Source organism: Mercurialis annua, linkage group LG5 (genome assembly GCF_937616625.2).
Source record: "Mercurialis annua linkage group LG5, ddMerAnnu1.2, whole genome shotgun sequence".
In the NCBI taxonomy this organism is placed as follows: domain Eukaryota; kingdom Viridiplantae; phylum Streptophyta; class Magnoliopsida; order Malpighiales; family Euphorbiaceae; genus Mercurialis; species Mercurialis annua.
Genome location: NC_065574.1, coordinates 44,186,512 through 44,205,129, shown reverse-complemented (window position 1 = coordinate 44,205,129; position 18,618 = coordinate 44,186,512). Strand labels below are relative to the sequence as shown.

Here is an 18,618-nt window from a genome sequence, read left to right as displayed (position 1 = left end):
TCATTTGCACACTTATAATTATATCTACTACTGACACCTTCACTGTTAGTGTACAATATCTCAAACTCAATTGAGTTTACATTAGTGACTTTACTTATATCATATATAGGTAAAGTCAAATTTACTGTTGCACGTATCGATAAAACATTTCCATGTTAATCTTAATATCGATACACACCAATGCAATCTATGTTTTCTCTTCTTATTCTGCGTCTATAGCTCATATAATTCTTTAATATAAGCTCTTAGACTTTATATTTATTTTCTACATACATCCTTTTTTAAAGTAATAAGCGATTTATCTTACATTCGTACGCTTATTTCATCGTAACTCGTTTCAATACGATGTTACTTTCTATATTACTTTCTTATCTCCTCATATATCTTTACTATCTGATGTGCTCCTTCACGAGTCTACAGTCTTTTTCCTTTCATCATCGCGGAACTCTTATCTTGATATCCAAACATTTCTACTCTTAGCATGTCATTTACCTTAAACTATAGTTTACTCAGAATATTTCATTCATTCTGATGCATAAAATTCTCAGACCTTACATCTTTGATCTGACTATCGCTACGTATTATTCCTTAGCCTTATACATATAGCCTCTTTGCTCGCAGCTAAGAGTCATCCTCAATGCTCTATAGCCACTACTATATTTAATTAATTGACTATCAATTTCTCGCTCCATATTCAAAACATTTCATATAAAAATAAAATATTAGTTTCATACTTTCCACTTTTGGTCGGCCATACTTTACATATTTTTGGTCCGACATTCAAATTAGACGTACTCTACATGTATATTATGTCACCGGCCAGCCAAGACTTCATAGTCACAAGGCCCGGTTATCGGAATTTTCACATTTTGAAACTACTGTTTCACAATAGTTTTCAAATTCATTTACATATACATGGAGCTTCCATTGATAATCTCAAGTTAATTAAACTCTATACTTTATACTTTTATCACTTGCACTTTTGGCTCACTGCCAAAATTCACGCAAGTTTCCCATCGTTACTCTCAAAAATAGCCATCTTCTAACTCTCCGTTCGATGATCGCAGCGGTTAATCTCTACATAACCGTCTCAGGAATATCATATTCCAAAATCAAACCGATCTAACGGTTCAATCAAAAGTTATTTGGGTTTTACTACACCCTGGCGGTTTTCAGACATCATCTAAAACTCGCTTCATCAATACACTATCTCTATTTACTAAGCCTTGAATCATGTATCTTCCACTTGCCTTGAGTCTTCCTAAACTCAAGTTACACTAATCGCTAGTGAGAAGTCACGTATCTCTAACGTCTTAATCACTGCTCGATCAGTAGGTTCTATCTCTCCTTTCTTATTTCTAGTGTCGTAGGGTACAATGCCCTAGACATCTTATTTAAGGATATTCTTATCCTTAACTTTTCGTAACTCGGATATATATATCTATCCGATACAAGTTGTAATTCGTTTAACTAAAACTAGTTTTGTGCTTTCCTGTCCATAACTTTTATTCTCCAACTTCCATTCTCATATGCTTATGTTGCCCCCTCGAGAATCGCTTACTACTTGATCTCGAGTATTTACTTTTGTCACAGAGTTCTGGTCTAGGAGTACTTACAATAAAAACAAATATGTTTGAAATATTTCAATCATTTGCGCGCATTTTCAAAACAATTTGTTTTAAAAATCATTTTTTAAATAGTTGCATAGTTGTGCATAAGGTGATGACGTCTCATGTCTAGGCACAATTATGCTTTTAAAATCATTTAAATGAATAACCATAACAGGTTATATCATTTGATTTTTTGTAGGTTTCCTCCTGATCCTAAACTCTGTAACCAGTAAGATTTCTCCATAACTACTCCACTTCTCTAAATTCGTACTTCTTCTGTTAATCGTCTCCTTATACTACAATCGAATGACTTCAATAGTGTCTTCAAGTTATTTCCATGCTTGATAATCAAGCATCGCTATCGAGTTGTCTAGACGACTCGCACGCGTATATCGCAGTCTTATATCCCAAAAGGGAAGGCTGAGAACCTATGAAACATAAGAATATATGTAGGAGACATGACTCGAATCCTATGTGCTGCAGTAGTTCCTATGAGTACCTATGACATCTACCCCATACTTTATTTCCATGTACCAGCAATGTTTTCAAATTCTCGAGTCCGAGAACTATTGCTCTGATACCAAGTTTGTCACGACCCAAATTCATGGATTGCGACCGGCGCTAGGGAATGGGAGTGGTTGCTCCGAAACCCGTAGCAAGCCTAAAAACCTTTGAAAATTTTTCGCGTTTTAAAACATAAAAAGGTTTGAAACCTCGTTGCAGAAATACCTTAACACCTTTATCAAAAACGCGATCGCAATTCAAGATCATATATCACATATGATCTGTTTTCAGAAAGTATCGTTAAAACCTTTTCTCGTGTAATGAAAACACATTTCTGAAAACTGGGTTCGTAAAACCCCGATTGTATTTAAAGAAACTAGAGCGCAAACATCAATCTCAGTTGACGCACCTGCTCTGCTTCTAATACAATCATAAAATGCTAAACACATGAAACCAGTGTATCACTCAAACACCTGGTCCTAGCATTTTAGAAAACACGCAGCTTTTCAATCATATACATTTACAGTAGTTCAAATCAGAGTATATCAAAATAAGTTTGAACTGCTGTAAATAAAAAGACAGACTTCCCAGTACCCGACTACTTGCAGCTCTAGAGGTATGACTGACATTGACTTCCAGAATTACTGTGGAAGTCTGACCTCGTACTTGATAACCTGAAAGGTAAACATTAGGGAGGGTCAGAAATATAAATATTTCTGAGTGAGTCTACAATTTACAGTTGAATATTCAAATCGCAAATACATAAAACATTTGTATATGTAAAATATTACCAATTAGTCGATCCAGATGAAACCCTACAAGGCAGACTATTGTATGGGTCTCAACCTACACAACATGGGCCTTAGACCGTGAACTGAATCACTGCCGTCTAAGCCGAGTGTCTGGACCGTAACCGTGAAACTGCCATCACAGTACTGCCTGTGACCGTAACCGTTACTGCCGTCTCAGACTGTTAAGTCAGGGTCGCTAGCACTTCCAACGCCCAATGACATTAACTGACCTCTATGTCAGACACAGGCTCGTATCTATCGTAATACTGGTGATCACACAGTCCTATTGAAAACCAATAGGAAGTTTGTTCCAATGGATCTTTCATGGTTAAATATACTAGTGCGATTTGTTATTTAAAACAGTTTAAATATAAATATTCAAAAGTAAAAAACCACAAAGTAAAAGTCACAGTACTGTCGTCCCCATTTTTAAAAACGTAAGCTCCAAGCAAGCTTGTCAGTCAAACACGTTGGTGTTTGGCTCACTAGATCGACCACTTGTCGGATCTAATTAAAATTCAAATGTCAAAATTCATTAGACATTGAATTTCTAACTCTAGTCCTATCGTATAAACGATAGACTCAAATACCATTTCTGTTTATAAACAACTCTATAAACGAACACATAAACTAATCTCAATATTGAACTTCTCGTTCAATATATAATACCACTCTTGGTATAGACTTCTATCATTTTAATATGTTCACCTTTAAACATTTACTAACTGACGGTAAACACACCGTCCTACTAGACGAAGTCTCCTCGGATTCGCCGCATGAAAAGACCCCGTCGGAGTCGGACTACACGTTCGTGCACTGCCTGTGCACGTTCGTGCACAGCCTTGGCCAGTGCACGTTCGTGCACTGCCTGTGCACGTTCGTGCACTGCCTGTGCACGTTCGTGCACTGCCTATGCACGGTCGTGCACACGTGCAGGCACCAGGATTTCATTCCCGAGTCACTTTCCGACGTGCTTGATGTATTTTTCCCGCTCCAAACACTTAACCACAATCCAAATAATTCAATTCTATAATTAAAACGTTGAATCGATACGCACACGATCGATTCAATACGTTTACCGTTTAATATCGAATATATAATAATTATATATCGAAATAAACTTTGTATACGAGATTAATACCTCGATTACTTGAGTAATCGTCGAAGAAACGGAGTCGGAATCGCCAAATAGATCGCGTCGCGCCGCCCTCGGCTTGCTATAACTAGCAAGCACGTCAACCATCTTGACGCAAAGAAATGAGATGCCCCCCTCACTTCTATATATAGGCATTTGGATTGGCTAAACTACCATTTGGTACTAGCTCAATCATGCACTTTAACTCTGATTTTAATTAGTTGTCCGTAGTCTAAACGGAGACTAATTCCAAATTTTATGAAACTTTATGCAAAAATCCAATAAAATATAAAACGAATAAAAATATAATTTTTATTCGCATCCGACTTATATTTTATTTTTAATAAATCTCCAAAGATTTATTAGGTACAAATCAGTCCCACTTAAATAAAATTACTACGTCCAAATTTAATAAAAATTAGACCGTAGCTTCTTCGAATTATTTCGCGAATAATGACACCAAAATTATTCGCTCGGGACTTATATATTATTTTATTTTCAATTTAGAAAATCTAATACCATTTAATTAGTTTATAATTAAAACTAATTAAAGTAAAGAATTCAGGGACTAAAGAAAACCTTTTTCCTTATTAGCCACCGCCTCCACTATTATTCTTCTTTTTTTTTTCTTTTTTTAAATATATATATATTTATATATATATATATATATATATATATATCTTAACTTATATTCATCCATAACTCGTCGAGCTTTCCGAGTTTCGACATTTTAATTTCGGGGTTTTGTCCGAAATCTTAAACTCTCCATTTAGAGTGGTACATTGATATATTAATTATCAATATATCAATTTATACGACGCTAAAGAGTATTCTCAAATTTATTACTCACGTCCACACTCGTTTATTAAAATTTAAATTTCCGATTTAAATTTTAAACTCATATTATTACGATATTTTTTATGGATACGTATAAATTAAATTTACATTTAATTAATTTATGTATTCTGAATTTATTAAATCACTTCTCGTGATTTAATTTAAAAATTTTAAATAGTCAAACCTTATTATTACCATTTGTCTATTAAACTTAGTCTTTCCGAATATTTTTCTTAATATTCGAAACCTCAAAATATTATTTTTAATATTTTTATTACTCCAATTTGACCTCGTGACATATTCTAATTACTTAAAATTACGGGGTATTACAGACTAGATATGTTATATGTCTAGTAATGTCTATAGAGTCTATCCGACGAGCCAGCGATCTACCGGACCAGATGAATAGAGGGTGTTCGAAAATTGTTTTGTGGGTAACGATTTTATGAGTTCGCATATTAACTTCTGAATATTAATGCCAAAACATTTATAACTCAAAATGTGATTGAATTTGCATTGCATAGAGTCGATTTGAAACCAATATAGATCCATCGAAACGTGCTATCTATTGGGCAACAATAGGACTATGTGATCACCAGTATTAATAAATTATTGCATCGTCTTGCATGATAGTTGGGTCTTATGTCCAGATGCTTGTAAAGCGGCCTAGACCTAACAGGCAGTCCAGTGGCGTTAGTATTTCAATTTACAGCCTGACAACCCTACAGAGAGTTAAGATGGTTGTGACATTGCGAGCTCATAATTCATCCTCTGTTAAACAAGTGAGCATAAACTATAGTGTTAACTATAGTTTAAAAAAATGGGTTTCTCTTAGGATTTCATCTGAATCGGTTATTTGGCTGCATAAAATATGTTTATTTTGATTTCCATTTTTATTAATATGCTTAAGTATCTATGTGAATTCACTCATTTTTTACCCCCGTTGATTTCCCATTCACATGTGAATAACATTTTGACGTGACAAGACTTCTAGTTCTTTCTCCGAAAGTTGTAATCATATAAAGGTCACTCTAGAGCTGCAGGGTAGCTCTATCGTCGCACAGTAGTTCATTTATAAATATTTTAACTCTGATATGAAACTACTATTAGTATTAACACATTGGGAAAATGCATGTTTTATATAAAAAAGGGGTTTTTGCCAGTTGTTTATAAAGAAACATGGGTTTTCATAAAAGCTTTATGTTTGTATGAAATTCTTTAACCGGTTACCTGATATATTAACTGGTTCGCACCGCTAGCATTGTTCTGGACATGGTTATTTTTAGATACGTGTTGTGTACGCGTACTATCCTGAGTCCAGGAATGAAATCGCAGGATTTTGATTGCATGTTTATTTAAAGGTTTTCAAATACTTGTGAGAAGAGCTTGAGACCTTTATCGTTTTCAAAACACGAAATGTTTTTACTGTTTTTCCTAGGCTTGCTACGGGTTACGAAACAATCATTCCCATTCTCATTCCCTAGCGCCGGTCTCGACTCGAGTTTCGGGTGGAAATCGGGTCGTGACACAAACAATAAAGAACTGCATAATTTAAGAGAAGGAAGAAGAAATCAAACTTGATTTGACTTGAAAATAATCCTCTTCATTCTTGAAATCCAAAATGTGCTTGGATGAGTTTATAAGCTAAACTAAAGAACAACTGAACTAAAAACTAAACTAAACTAATAAACAAAGAATAGAATAATGAATATATTTACATAATGAATTGAATAATTTATTAGCCTTGAGCTGAGCTCTATTTATAGAGGTCTTGAAACTTGAGTTTTTCCCTAAGTCAATCTCGTAATGGGATTAAAATTAAGTGTTGAATGTGTACAGAAACACTCCTAATCCAATTTAGACTTTGATCTTTGATGCTCTGAACCTTCTAGAAGTAGAAGATTCCACATTTTATGTTGCAAAATAAGTCCGGGTCAAATTAGAATTGATCCTTAATGAATTTAGCAATTCAGATGACTTTTTCTATGTTCAGCCGTAATTCCTACCGAGCAAGCCATTCCTGTCGCCCGACAGGATCTGGTCACCTCGAAAGGACCACTTTCCAGAAGTGGTTCTTGCCGAGGTACTCATTCCTTCCGCCCGACAGGATTTCAGTGCAACCACCGACTTCGGAAAACCATTACTCTTTGTATGCACATCCAAATGACTTGGTTCTTTATTCACTGGAAAGCTTGAGATGTCTAGTTTATTTCATATGAAGAACAAAGAGTCATTAGAGATCTCTAAGTATTCTGAAATATCCAATTAAGGCATAAGGGTCAAATCTATAAGTAAACTAATGCGACGTGCACTTTTGTCAATCTTAAAAACTTCATAATCTGGGCTAGACAACTCCGTATGATGTAACTCTTGATGTTTTGGAAAGGTTATGGTGTCTACTATAATTCATATGGGGAACTCATTCTCATTTAAAGTCTTGAAAAGGGCCAAAATAACCATTTTATGTACAAGGATCAATTTGATAAAATTTCTTCGTTTCTTTGCAAATTCCTTCGATTCCCGGTTGATGACTTTCTTGTATAAATCACCTACAAAACAACACCTATTCAAGCATAATGTTCTCAAAAAAAATAATATAAAATGCACACATTATACTTAGAATAGATACTATACAAATTAAGCGTATCAAATAAAATTTAAAGTGCAAACCCTCAATACATAAGGGTTTATTAGCGTTAAAAGCAGTAGCATTCAAACCAGCAACATCGATAGAACCCATGGCAGAAACTTAACTCATCTTAAAATTGATGAAACAAATTGATAAAAATACAAAATTCCTAATTGATGTTGCTGACTGAGTCGCAGATTAGGTTGCTTTTTTTTTTAAGATGTTTCTCAGCTCCGTCTTTCTGGTCAAAATAGTCTAACTACTACGTTGCATCTAGAATAAAACAGTCAAAATACATTAAGCACTGGACAATGCTTAATCATTCTATTCCACTTTTTCTATCTTGAAATATTTCTCAAGCATAACACTGTTTTTCTATAGTGTTTTTTTTTTTTTTTTTGTTTAAATAGGAAGACAAAAGCTTTATTTATAGAAAAAAATTGAAATAGCAGTATTAAATGTAGAATTTATTTTCACGATTTCATATATTCATGAGTTATAAAAATGAAAAATCTAGATGATAAAAAAAAATGAAAAATCTATGAATATAATAAAAAGATTGAGTTACACGAAAAACAAATATAATAGTATTCAAATCAAGTTAAACTAGCCGGCCAGTCGGCGCACGGTTATATATATTTAATTAGAAATAATTTAACTTTTTATGTGTTTACAAAATTGGATATCTTTTATAATTTAAATCTAAGTTTCTTAATAAATATATTGATTAGTTTCTTCCTAAGCAATGTGGGATAAAAATATTTCAATTTTTTTCAATTTTCACATAGATTACAACAAGTTTCCATACTCTTCACATTTTAAGACTTCAACTTCCAAAAAAATCAAAAACAAAAAAGGTTGATAAAAGAAGAGGAAGAAACAACAGAGCACATGATTTGATTATATCTGGCCCGTTAATCAAGCAAGCGTGTAAAACAATAGCACCAACTCCCATGTGCCCTAGCCACCCTCTCTCCATAAATTTAGCACAAGAAACTATATATTTTTCTCCCGATATGAATATATAACCAATTTATGCCCATCCTATACCCCATGTGTCATCATCTTATATGTTCTTTTCATGTTTGCTACTCTCGGTTTCAAATTGATAGGCAATTTAAGATAAAAACAAATATTAAAAAATTTAATAAATTTATATAAAATAAATAATTTTATAAAAATATAATACACTTGCCCTTATTTAATGTTGTGTTAATTTTTTTTATTAGTGGGTTTTTTTTTCTCTTTTTAATATAATATATTGCAATTAACGAGGACATATATATCATTTAAGCATTTATGTAATAAATTACTGTCTATAATTTGAAATAAAAAAAATTCAAAATACTGCCTATCAATTTGGAACGGAGGGAGTACTATAACAATTATCCAATTTCTTACTATTGTTTTTCATTCACTATGTTGGAAACATTACACTAATTGAATTATCCAATTAAAATAGTTTAGTATTTTCTGAACACCGAATGCGGCTTATATTTTATTCATTACCTTATATGTTGTCCTACTATATAACAAAGCTACTCTCAAGTTCTTTTTTCTCCCCATTAACTTTGAGCTCATTTTTGAACAAAAAAGAACACAAAATTTAGTTAATATCAAGTTTATATAAACATGATGAAGTTTAGGTCTAAGAGGTTTTGCAGAGGCAGTTTTAAGTTTTGTGGAAATAATAATAATAAAGGAAGTGAAAAGGCGAATTGTGAAAACATTTACAATAATAGTGAAGTGAAATGGGAGGTTAGGCCTGGGGGCATGCTTGTTCAGAAAAGAGACTCCGGTGATAGTGTTGCAGAGTTGATCTCTATCAATGTCTCTACTCTTTCTCACTTCCATCTTATTTCTATTGAGGCTACCTCAACCTTCGGTAAGTCCGAATTAATCTCTATATTGAACGGAAATTATAGAATTTTACATCTCGATATTATTTCTGTTTTCAAAAACGCTTTTAAAATTATAAAGTCTTTTATTTATACTTTATTTTAATTAAAAATATTGTTAGACAAATTTTTGTTTTGGAGCGTTTTTACTTTCTTGAAACGCAGATTTCAATCATCATTCTGTGGATTAAATATTTTTATAATTACCAAACTCTAAATTTCTTGACTAAATGGTTATCAAATTATAAAAAAATTACAATTAATTTTTAAAAACGGATTTGGAATTTTTCAGGGGAACTAAAGATGGTATTGTCATTGGTAAGTGGGTTGGAACCAAGAGAGCAAAGATTATTGTTCAAAGGAAAAGAAAGGGAAGATAGTGAATATTTACACATGGTTGGGGTTAGAGACAAGGACAAGGTGTTCTTGTTAGAAGATCCTGCTATCAAGGAGATGAAACTTCATAGCATGCCACGTGGCCAATCCATTGGAACTCCTTGTATAACTGTATAAACAAAAACCTAACCACCTTAATTAAATATATCATTGTCGTTTCTTTTAGTTTTGGGAAGGGAACACTATGATTTGAACTTGAAATTTAATATTTGACTAAAGTCTAATTAATGGGTAAATTACTATTCTAACAACAGAAAGATAAAATGATGTTTGGGTATCTCTCTTAGATTAATGACTTCAATTGTATTATTTCAGCAGATGTGTGTAAGTTGATGCATATCCTAGTCATCTTCTTTACTTTACTATGTAAAATGATGTTGTATAATATTCATAAAGTGGTGGGAAAGGATTTTCGCAATCCATTAATTTACAACAGCGCTTAAACCTGTTCATGGGTCGGGTTTGAGCGGCTCGGATCGGGCTTGACTTTTTTAAAGGCAAGTTCAAGCCTGTCCAAGCCCGGTTTAGACTTTAAATATACTACCCAGACCAGGTCCTAATGTATTATTTTTACGGGTTCGGGTCGGGTTTGGTCGGGCTGTTAGCAAAAATACTAACTTATAGTAATCCGGAAATACGGAATCGATCCCACGAAGACAAGAGGTTTAAAGTGAGCGAACACGTAATTGGAAATTCAATTCGGAAAGCAACGATCCATTGGAATTATAGTAATGACTACGGAATTTAAAACTAGTGAAATTAACACTTTAAGCAATTAAAAACTAAAGCAATTAATTAATAAACGGGATAAAACAATAGGCAAAAGGCGTTTAGAGGTTGTTAAATCGATTTGACACGTTCTAGCTAACCGGGGTTGATTTGGTAATTAGTTCGGGTCAAGTTTTCAAAAGTGCCTAACCCGCTCTCTCGAGTCCGCAATTAGAACTAATTGTAATTAAATTAATACCCCGAAATCTAAATCGCTCTCGCGTAATTAGATTTCGATTATATCAATTTAATCCAATCACGAAGTTTAACCTAAAACCGATTAAGCCCTAAACCGCTCTCGCGTGATTAAACCCTAATTAAGTGATTTGCTAATTCCGGGTTATTAAGTGACTCTCGCCTAATTAATTACCCTCTTAACCTAGGATTAGGAGATCAATCTATCCTAGGCATTAAGCATACAAATCACTACAAACCCTAATACCCAAATCAAACCCTAGTCAACTAATCACAACCAAACTTCATCAACAACCCCTAAACTAAGGATTTAGCTACTCATCACAAACATCATAGCAATAACTAATAAGTAAGCATTAGGAGTAAACATAGTTAGAGATTAATTACCTTGCAATAATTGAAGATCCAAGCATAAAGAGATAATAAAGAACAATAATAAGGAACCAACAATCTTCTATTAATAATAATAATCTTCAATTAATAACATCAAACTCAAAATAGCGCTAAGAACAAGTGTAATTCAAAAAGCTGAGAATAGTAAAAGGAATTGGGGGCTACAAATCTAAATCTAGTGCATAACCCTAAAATGGGAAAGAGGGGATCCTTTTATAGTACTACCCAAAATAAGGAATAAAAATACAACCCATCTAGAATGTTTGGCCCAATAGGGAAAGAACCCAAGAAAATTTCGAGCCTCCTGTTAACCCTTGTCTCGAATCGAGACACACAACTTATAGGTGTGTCTCGATTCGAGACACAGATTGCTAAGCAATCTGTTTCTTGAATCTTTGTGTCTCGATTCGAGACACACATATAAGTGGGGTGTCTCGAATCGAGACACCTCTTCAGAAGGGGAGGGATTCATTTCTTTCGCTTCCGGCTTTAACTCCTTTCGCGCTCGACTTCCGTTTCCGCTCATTTTCCACTATTCCGGCTTCAAAACTCTTCGTAATGCTCTTGATTCCCTGAAACATAAACACCCTCTATAAGCTAATCAATTCCATATAAAAGTGGGGTGAAAGCACATAAAAGCATACGAAAAGACATCCTAAAGATAGGAGTATTTTACTCCTATCAAACCTCCTCACACTAAAACCTTGCTTGTCCCCAAGCAAGAAATGAATCTCACTATCAACCACAACAATTAACAACCTTGGTGATTGTAAACACATGACAACACACGAACTCCCAACCAATGAAGGCACAAGACAAACTTCTAGTGTTATCAATCGTAAGCGATGCAACCAACGATGAATGCAATTATAATGACATAGTCCAATGACATTGAGAATACTATTGGTAAGGCATTTGTGTTAAGCAAATTCGGAGTTACAATCATCTACGGGACATGCACACATTGGCCAAAATGAAATGGTAAATCATGGCATTATTCTCATAGAAACCAAGCAAAGCACAATGAAACTCACAAGATGTCACTCCAACACACAAGTGTTTAAGGTAAACAATTAAACTCACATCGTGCTTATTCACCATAAGCTTGCTTTTAGTCCCGAACTCCACTATTTGGTTCGGTAATCAACAACTATCATATGGACTTGTGAGGGTTGTAACTTGGCTTTGGGTTTGGGCTAGGTAGATTTGGATACTTGGCTAAAACTTGATTTGAACGACTCTTTTCTAAAACACTTCTGACCTAGCTCGGATTTTCAACACTTGTGAACCTTTCAATTTTTATTGCCTTTGTTTATTCTTTCTTTCTTTTCTTTTCTTCATTTTCCTCTTTTTTTCTTTTGTTTTCTTTTTCTTCTTGATATTGTTTTTATTCTTTCTTTCCTTTGATTTTCTTTTCCTCGAGGCAAATTTCTATTCTCTTAACACTTCACATTTTCTTTTTAGTCATCAAGCTAGTGTCACATTTTTCTCATCATTAAGTCATTCAAATCAAATTGGGTGTTTTAAGAGGTAAGTTGTTGAAGGGAGTTGTGTGATTTGTGTTTGACAAGGAAAGGCTTAGGCTCAAAATGGTGATTCTAAAGGTAGAGGGTAGGCTTTTAAGTGATTTTGTTCAAAAATTTGGGGTATTCCTAATGCCATACTCATCTAGTCATTGACACTCAACCTCTATAGTTTTGAGCGGACACCAAGCAAGTTCTAGGAATTAAGCATGCAATCAATACTCACAACAACAAATAGGCTCAATAATCACTCAATAAAAGGGTGTCATGCCAAAACTTAATTCCTATAAAAACATGCCAATCATACTCAAATTTTCAAAAATGGCACAAATTGTCAATTTAAAAGCACACATCATGCATCCGTATTAAGCACTACAACTTGTCAAAACACAACACCAATTAACATGGAATTAGCTCGAATTTCATTGAACCATGTCATACAACTTGCATCTTATTAAACACATCCACATTTGATTGATTTAAACTAGAAAAATGCACTTGCTAACTTCATTGATCGGGAATAAAACTTTCATTTCACAAATACACCAAGGTCACTAATCATGCTTCAACATACACAAGCCAACGATTTAGTGCGAGGTGACTCAAAATAAACAACATAAAACAAACAAACTAGACTCCTACACGCAAACATAAAAAACAAAACAATAAAACCGAGACTCTAACGCATTCATATTTTCAACAACCCCTCCTCACACTATTTCTATGCTATGTCCCCATGGCAATGAAATAAAACGGAAAATTGCATGAGTTAGAGTTGAAGAAAGCAAATCTTCGAGTTCAATCGAACTCGGGTGGCTCCGGCGAAGGTGTAGGAGACGGGAAACGCGGACCGCCTTGGGCATTGTAAAACTCTTGCATCTTTTGTTCATGCCTCCTTATGCGATGTTGCATCCTTTCTTGCTTATACTCCATCTTCTTCCACATCCTTCTTTGTTCCGCCATAAAAGCGCGTTGATCCGCTTGGAAATCGTATGGGGGAGGTTGCTCCCATTGGGCCCCTTCCGGAACTTCTTCTTGCTCGGTGCTAGTACCGGCCACATGCTTATCTTTCCTTCTTGGTTGCTCTTTTTCTCGCCTTGGAGCCGGTTCTTCCCTCGGTTCATTCTCCTCCGCAAATGGATGTTGCTCGCCGGGATGGGCCTCTTCCCATATTTCTTGCAAATATTTGCCCGCAATCCGGCCCTTCTTCACAAAGGCACCCGTAGAGAGGTGACCTACATCAAACAATTTGGGGGACACGATCCGATACCTCGTTTCGTCAAAATCCGGGTCTTTCCGTGCTAAGTGCAAAATGAACCATCCGAACCCCAACCTCTTTGTTTTCCGAGGTACTTCTTGCACCATTTTCAAGAACCGGTAGGCTAAGTTGATATCACAACTTGTATCGCCAACATTTTGCAAAACCCGAAGAATGAGCAAATCGCTTCTTGCCACTTTGTTATACTCATGACGCCCACAATAGCAATGGCCGTACCACTTGAGAAGAACCACCTCATATATATCCCGCACTTCATTCAACTTGGCCTTGTGTGGATCATATACCGCTTTTCCCGAAGCCATGTTCCATACTTTATTGTCATCAAAGTTTTCACTTGAAGGCATCCACTTGATTCCGTCATTATCAAGATTAAAATCATCGCACAAATTCTTCAATGTGTATACCAATTCCTTTCCCCCTAACCGATAGGCAAGGCTCGCATCTTCTCCGGGTACCTCCTTCAATGTTGTGAAGAATTCGTAAATGAGTTCTTCGCAAAACTCGTGTGGTGATTTGGCCATCTTGCCCAATTGGAAGCATCCAAGGGCGTCTTCAATCCCCTCCCGGATTTTTAGCTTTTCCAAGGTTTCGCAATGAATGGCGTAATGATCGGCTATTCCTCGCTTCTTAAGCTTCTTGTATAACTCGCCTTCATCCCTTGTCCGAATTTCAAAAGGTGCCTCGTACAACCTTGTTAGAGAACCCGGGGTATTCACTCCGGTAACTCGAGCGCCGGAGGCGGTGGTTTTCCGGGTTGAACGAAATGCTCTAATGGGTTGTTCTTCTTCAACGGGCGGTATGGATGCTTTCCCTTTTGACCTCGTTGATCTTGACATGTTGAGGGGGGGAAAGGGTGTTCGGAAATGTGTTTGGAATTAATTTTGGCTAGATTGAATGGTGGCTAGGGCTTCTTGAAGATTTGGCTTGATGAAAGAGAAAGAAGCTTTTGGATATGGAGGTTTTCTAATTTTGGTATGGAATGGTGGAGAAGATGAAGTGATGGAGTCCTTTTTATGGCTAAATTCATAGCTATAGATTGAAGGGCCAAGATGTGTTGGAAGTTGGTGATCCATGCCAAAAATTTGAATCTTGAAGGGTTAGGATCGTGCCACATCATCAATCCATGTGAAGCAAATAAGAGCCAATGAGGAAATTTCAAAGATCTACCCCTAAGTCAAGTGTCTCGAATCGAGACACCCTTGTTAAATAGGTGTCTCGATTCGAGACACCAAGAAAAGAGAAGCAGAATAATCTGCTTCTTTTGTCTCGAATCGAGACAGCTTCCTAAGAAGCTTGTCTCGATTCGAGACAAGGTAAAACAGATTATTCTGTTTTTCCTTTCTTAGGGAACCTTGATTTTTCTGAAGAATCGCTTCACCGAACTCCTACACATCCAAAAACCGAACATACCACGCATTATCTCGAACATAACAATCATATGAATTACGCCAAATCATCAACAATTACAAAAGAAAACTTAAACTTAAGGTAATTGTAAAACAAAAACAACAACTAAAAGCATTAAAATTCAAACCTCTTGGAATTGCCTCCCAAGTGCGCTTGTTTAAGGTCGAAAGCTCGACCGTCAATCCGTGGCACTTAAGTTGAAGGGGGAGCAAGATAGATCTTGTCATCTATTTGACCCGTCAAAGGTCCCAAGTAGGGCTTGCAACGGTTTCCGTTGACCTTGAACGTCTCTCCCTTTTGATTTTCTAATTCTAGTGCTCCATGAACCGCCACGTGCCGGATCTTATACGGACCACTCCACCGAGATTTTAATTTTCCCGGAAACAACCGCAACCTTGAATTATAAAGCAACACAAAAGCTCCAACTTCAAATGTCTTGGGTGAGATGTGAGCGTCATGCCATTTCTTCGTTCTTTCTTTATAAAGCTTGGCATTCTCGTAAGCATCAAGTCAAAATTCATCTAACTCATTAAGTTGCAACAAGCGCTTCTCACCGGCCGCCTTGAAGTCATAATTCAACTTTTTAATTGCCCAATAGGCCTTATGTTCTAATTCAACCGGCAAGTGACACCCTTTACCATACACAATTCGATAAGGCGACATACCGAGAGGTGTCTTAAATGCTGTGCGGTAGGCCCATAAGGCGTCATCCAACTTGAGGGACCAATCCTTTCTTGTCCCATTTACTGTCTTCTCTAAAATCCTCTTCAATTCACGATTTGAAACCTCCACTTGGCCACTTGTTTGAGGATGATAGGGGGTAGCAACTCGGTGGTACACATTGTACTTTTTCATCAAAACTTCAAATTGCCGGTTGCAAAAATGCGACCCCCCATCACTAATGATAACCCTTAGAGTCCCAAATCGGTTAATTAGACGCTTGAGAAACTTCACCACTACCTTGGCATCGTTTGTAGGTAAAGCCTCCGCTTCTACCCATTTTGATACGTAATCCACACAAACCAAGATAAAAAGATTACCATGAGACATCGGAAATGGCCCCATGAAATCTATGCCCCACACATCAAAGATCTCTACTTCTTGGATTGAGGTCAATGGCATCTCATCTCGTTTGGAAATGTTCCCTACTCGTTGACAACGATCACAATGCCCCACAAACTCCTTGGCATCGCGAAATAGGGTAGGCCAAAAGAACCCACTTTCTAGCACTCTAGCCGCGGTCCTTGACGCCCCATAATGCCCGGCGTAATCCGCCTCATGACAATGGCTCAAAATTGGCATCACTTCCTTCAAAGATACACACCTCCGAATCATCCCATCACCACATATCTTGAAAAGATACGGCTCATCCCACAAAAAACGTTTCACATCACTCAGAAATTTCTTCTTTTGATGGTGCGATAGATCCGGTGGCATGACATTTGAAGACAAGTAATTAGCTATATCCGCATACCAAGGTGTCTCCACTTTCGAGATTACCATCAACATTTCATCCGGGAACCGTTCATTAATATCAACACCAATTGGAATAGGTTCCGGAACTTCTAACCGTGATAGGTGATCCGCCACAACGTTCTCCGTTCCTTTTTTGTCTCGGATTTCTACATCAAACTCTTGCATTAAAAGAATCCATCGAATAAGCCTTGGTTTTGCGTCTTGCTTAGCAAAAAGATATCTCAAAGCGGCATGATCGGTATAAATGATGGCCTTTGATCCGAGCAAATATTGCCGAAACTTGTCTAAAGCAAATACCACCGCCAACATCTCTTTTTCGGTGGTGGTATAATTGAGTTGAGCTCCCGCCATAGTCCGGCTCGCGTAGTAAATCACGTGGACCTTCTTATCCTTCCTTTGACCCAAAACACACCCTAAAGCTTGGTCACTCGCATCACACATGAGCTCAAAGGGCAAGCTCCAATCCGGAGACGATATAATTGGCGCGGTCACAAGTGCCTCCTTAAGCTTCTCAAAAGCACCTTGACATTCCTCTGTGAATTCAAACGGCGCATCTTTAACTAGCAATCTCGTCAAAGGCCGTGCAATAGATGAAAAGTCCTTAATGAATCGCCGGTAAAAACCCGCATGGCCTAAAAATGCCCGAACTCCTTTGACCGTAGCCGGAGCGACTAATTTTTCAATAACCGCCGTCTTTGCCCTATCCACTTCAATTCCCGCTTCCGATATCCTATGCCCGAGTACAATGCCTTCATCCACCATAAAGTGGCACTTTTCCCAATTTAGCACCAAGTTTGTCTCAACACATCTTGCTAAAACCCGCCTTAAGTTTGCTAAACAACCATCGAACGAATCGCCAAACACGGAGAAATCGTCCATGAACACCTCCATAATATCCTCAATCATGTCGTTAAAGATTGAGGTCATACATCTTTGAAATGTGGCGGGCGCGTTGCATAGTCCGAAGGGCATTCGCCGATATGCAAAGGTACCGTAGGGGCATGTGAAGGTCGTCTTCTCTTGATCTTCCGGGAGAATTAATATTTGATTGTAACCGGAGTACCCATCAAGGAAGCAATAAAATTTGTGTCCCGCTACCCTTTCTAACATTTGATCGATAAATGGTAGCGGAAAGTGATCCTTTCGGGTTACCTCGTTGAGCTTCCGATAATCGATGCATACTCGCCAACCGGTTACCGTCCTTGTGGATATTTGCTCTCCTTTTTCATTCTCCACCATTGTCATACCGCCCTTCTTAGGGACACATTGAATTGGGCTTACCCACTCACTATCCGAAATAGGGTAGATTATTCCGGCGTCGAGGAGCTTTACAATTTCTTTGTGGACCACCTCCTTCATATTCGGATTTAGTCTTCGTTGTCTTTGAGTTGACTTCTTCGACCCATCTTCAAGGTTGATCTTATGCATAACAATTTGCGGACTTATTCCACGAATGTCGGAGATTTGCCACCCTATTGCTAATACATGCTCCTTCACCACTTGCACAACCCTCCTCTCTTGTTCCTTAGAAAGCTTGTTCGAGATGATTATTGGCAAGGTCTTATTCTCCCCAACAAAGGTATACCGGAGATGAGGTGGAAGTGGCTTCAACTCAACTTGTGGTGGCACCTCGGAAGATGGTGGAGTAACACCACTACTCTTGTTCAAATTCTCCGGCTTAGGTTCATCCTCTTTGGAATACTCATCACTCGGATTATCGGAATGGAAGGTGACTTTCGAAATTTCAGAAAAATGTGGTTCCCCTTCTTCTGCTCTT

The 18,618-nt window shown here is 36.8% G+C and overlaps 1 protein-coding gene across 1 annotated transcript; it reads left to right on the top strand.

The window, feature by feature from the left end:
* Window positions 1-8,923: 8,923 nt before the first annotated feature.
* On the top strand, window positions 8,924-9,965 carry LOC126682626 (BAG family molecular chaperone regulator 2-like). Its single transcript, XM_050378362.2, has 2 exons — window positions 8,924-9,391; window positions 9,697-9,965. The coding sequence occupies exons 1-2, from the start codon at window positions 9,139-9,141 to the stop codon at window positions 9,915-9,917; spliced, it is 474 nt and encodes a 157-aa protein (XP_050234319.1). The 5' UTR covers window positions 8,924-9,138; the 3' UTR covers window positions 9,918-9,965.
* Window positions 9,966-18,618: the final 8,653 nt, after the last annotated feature.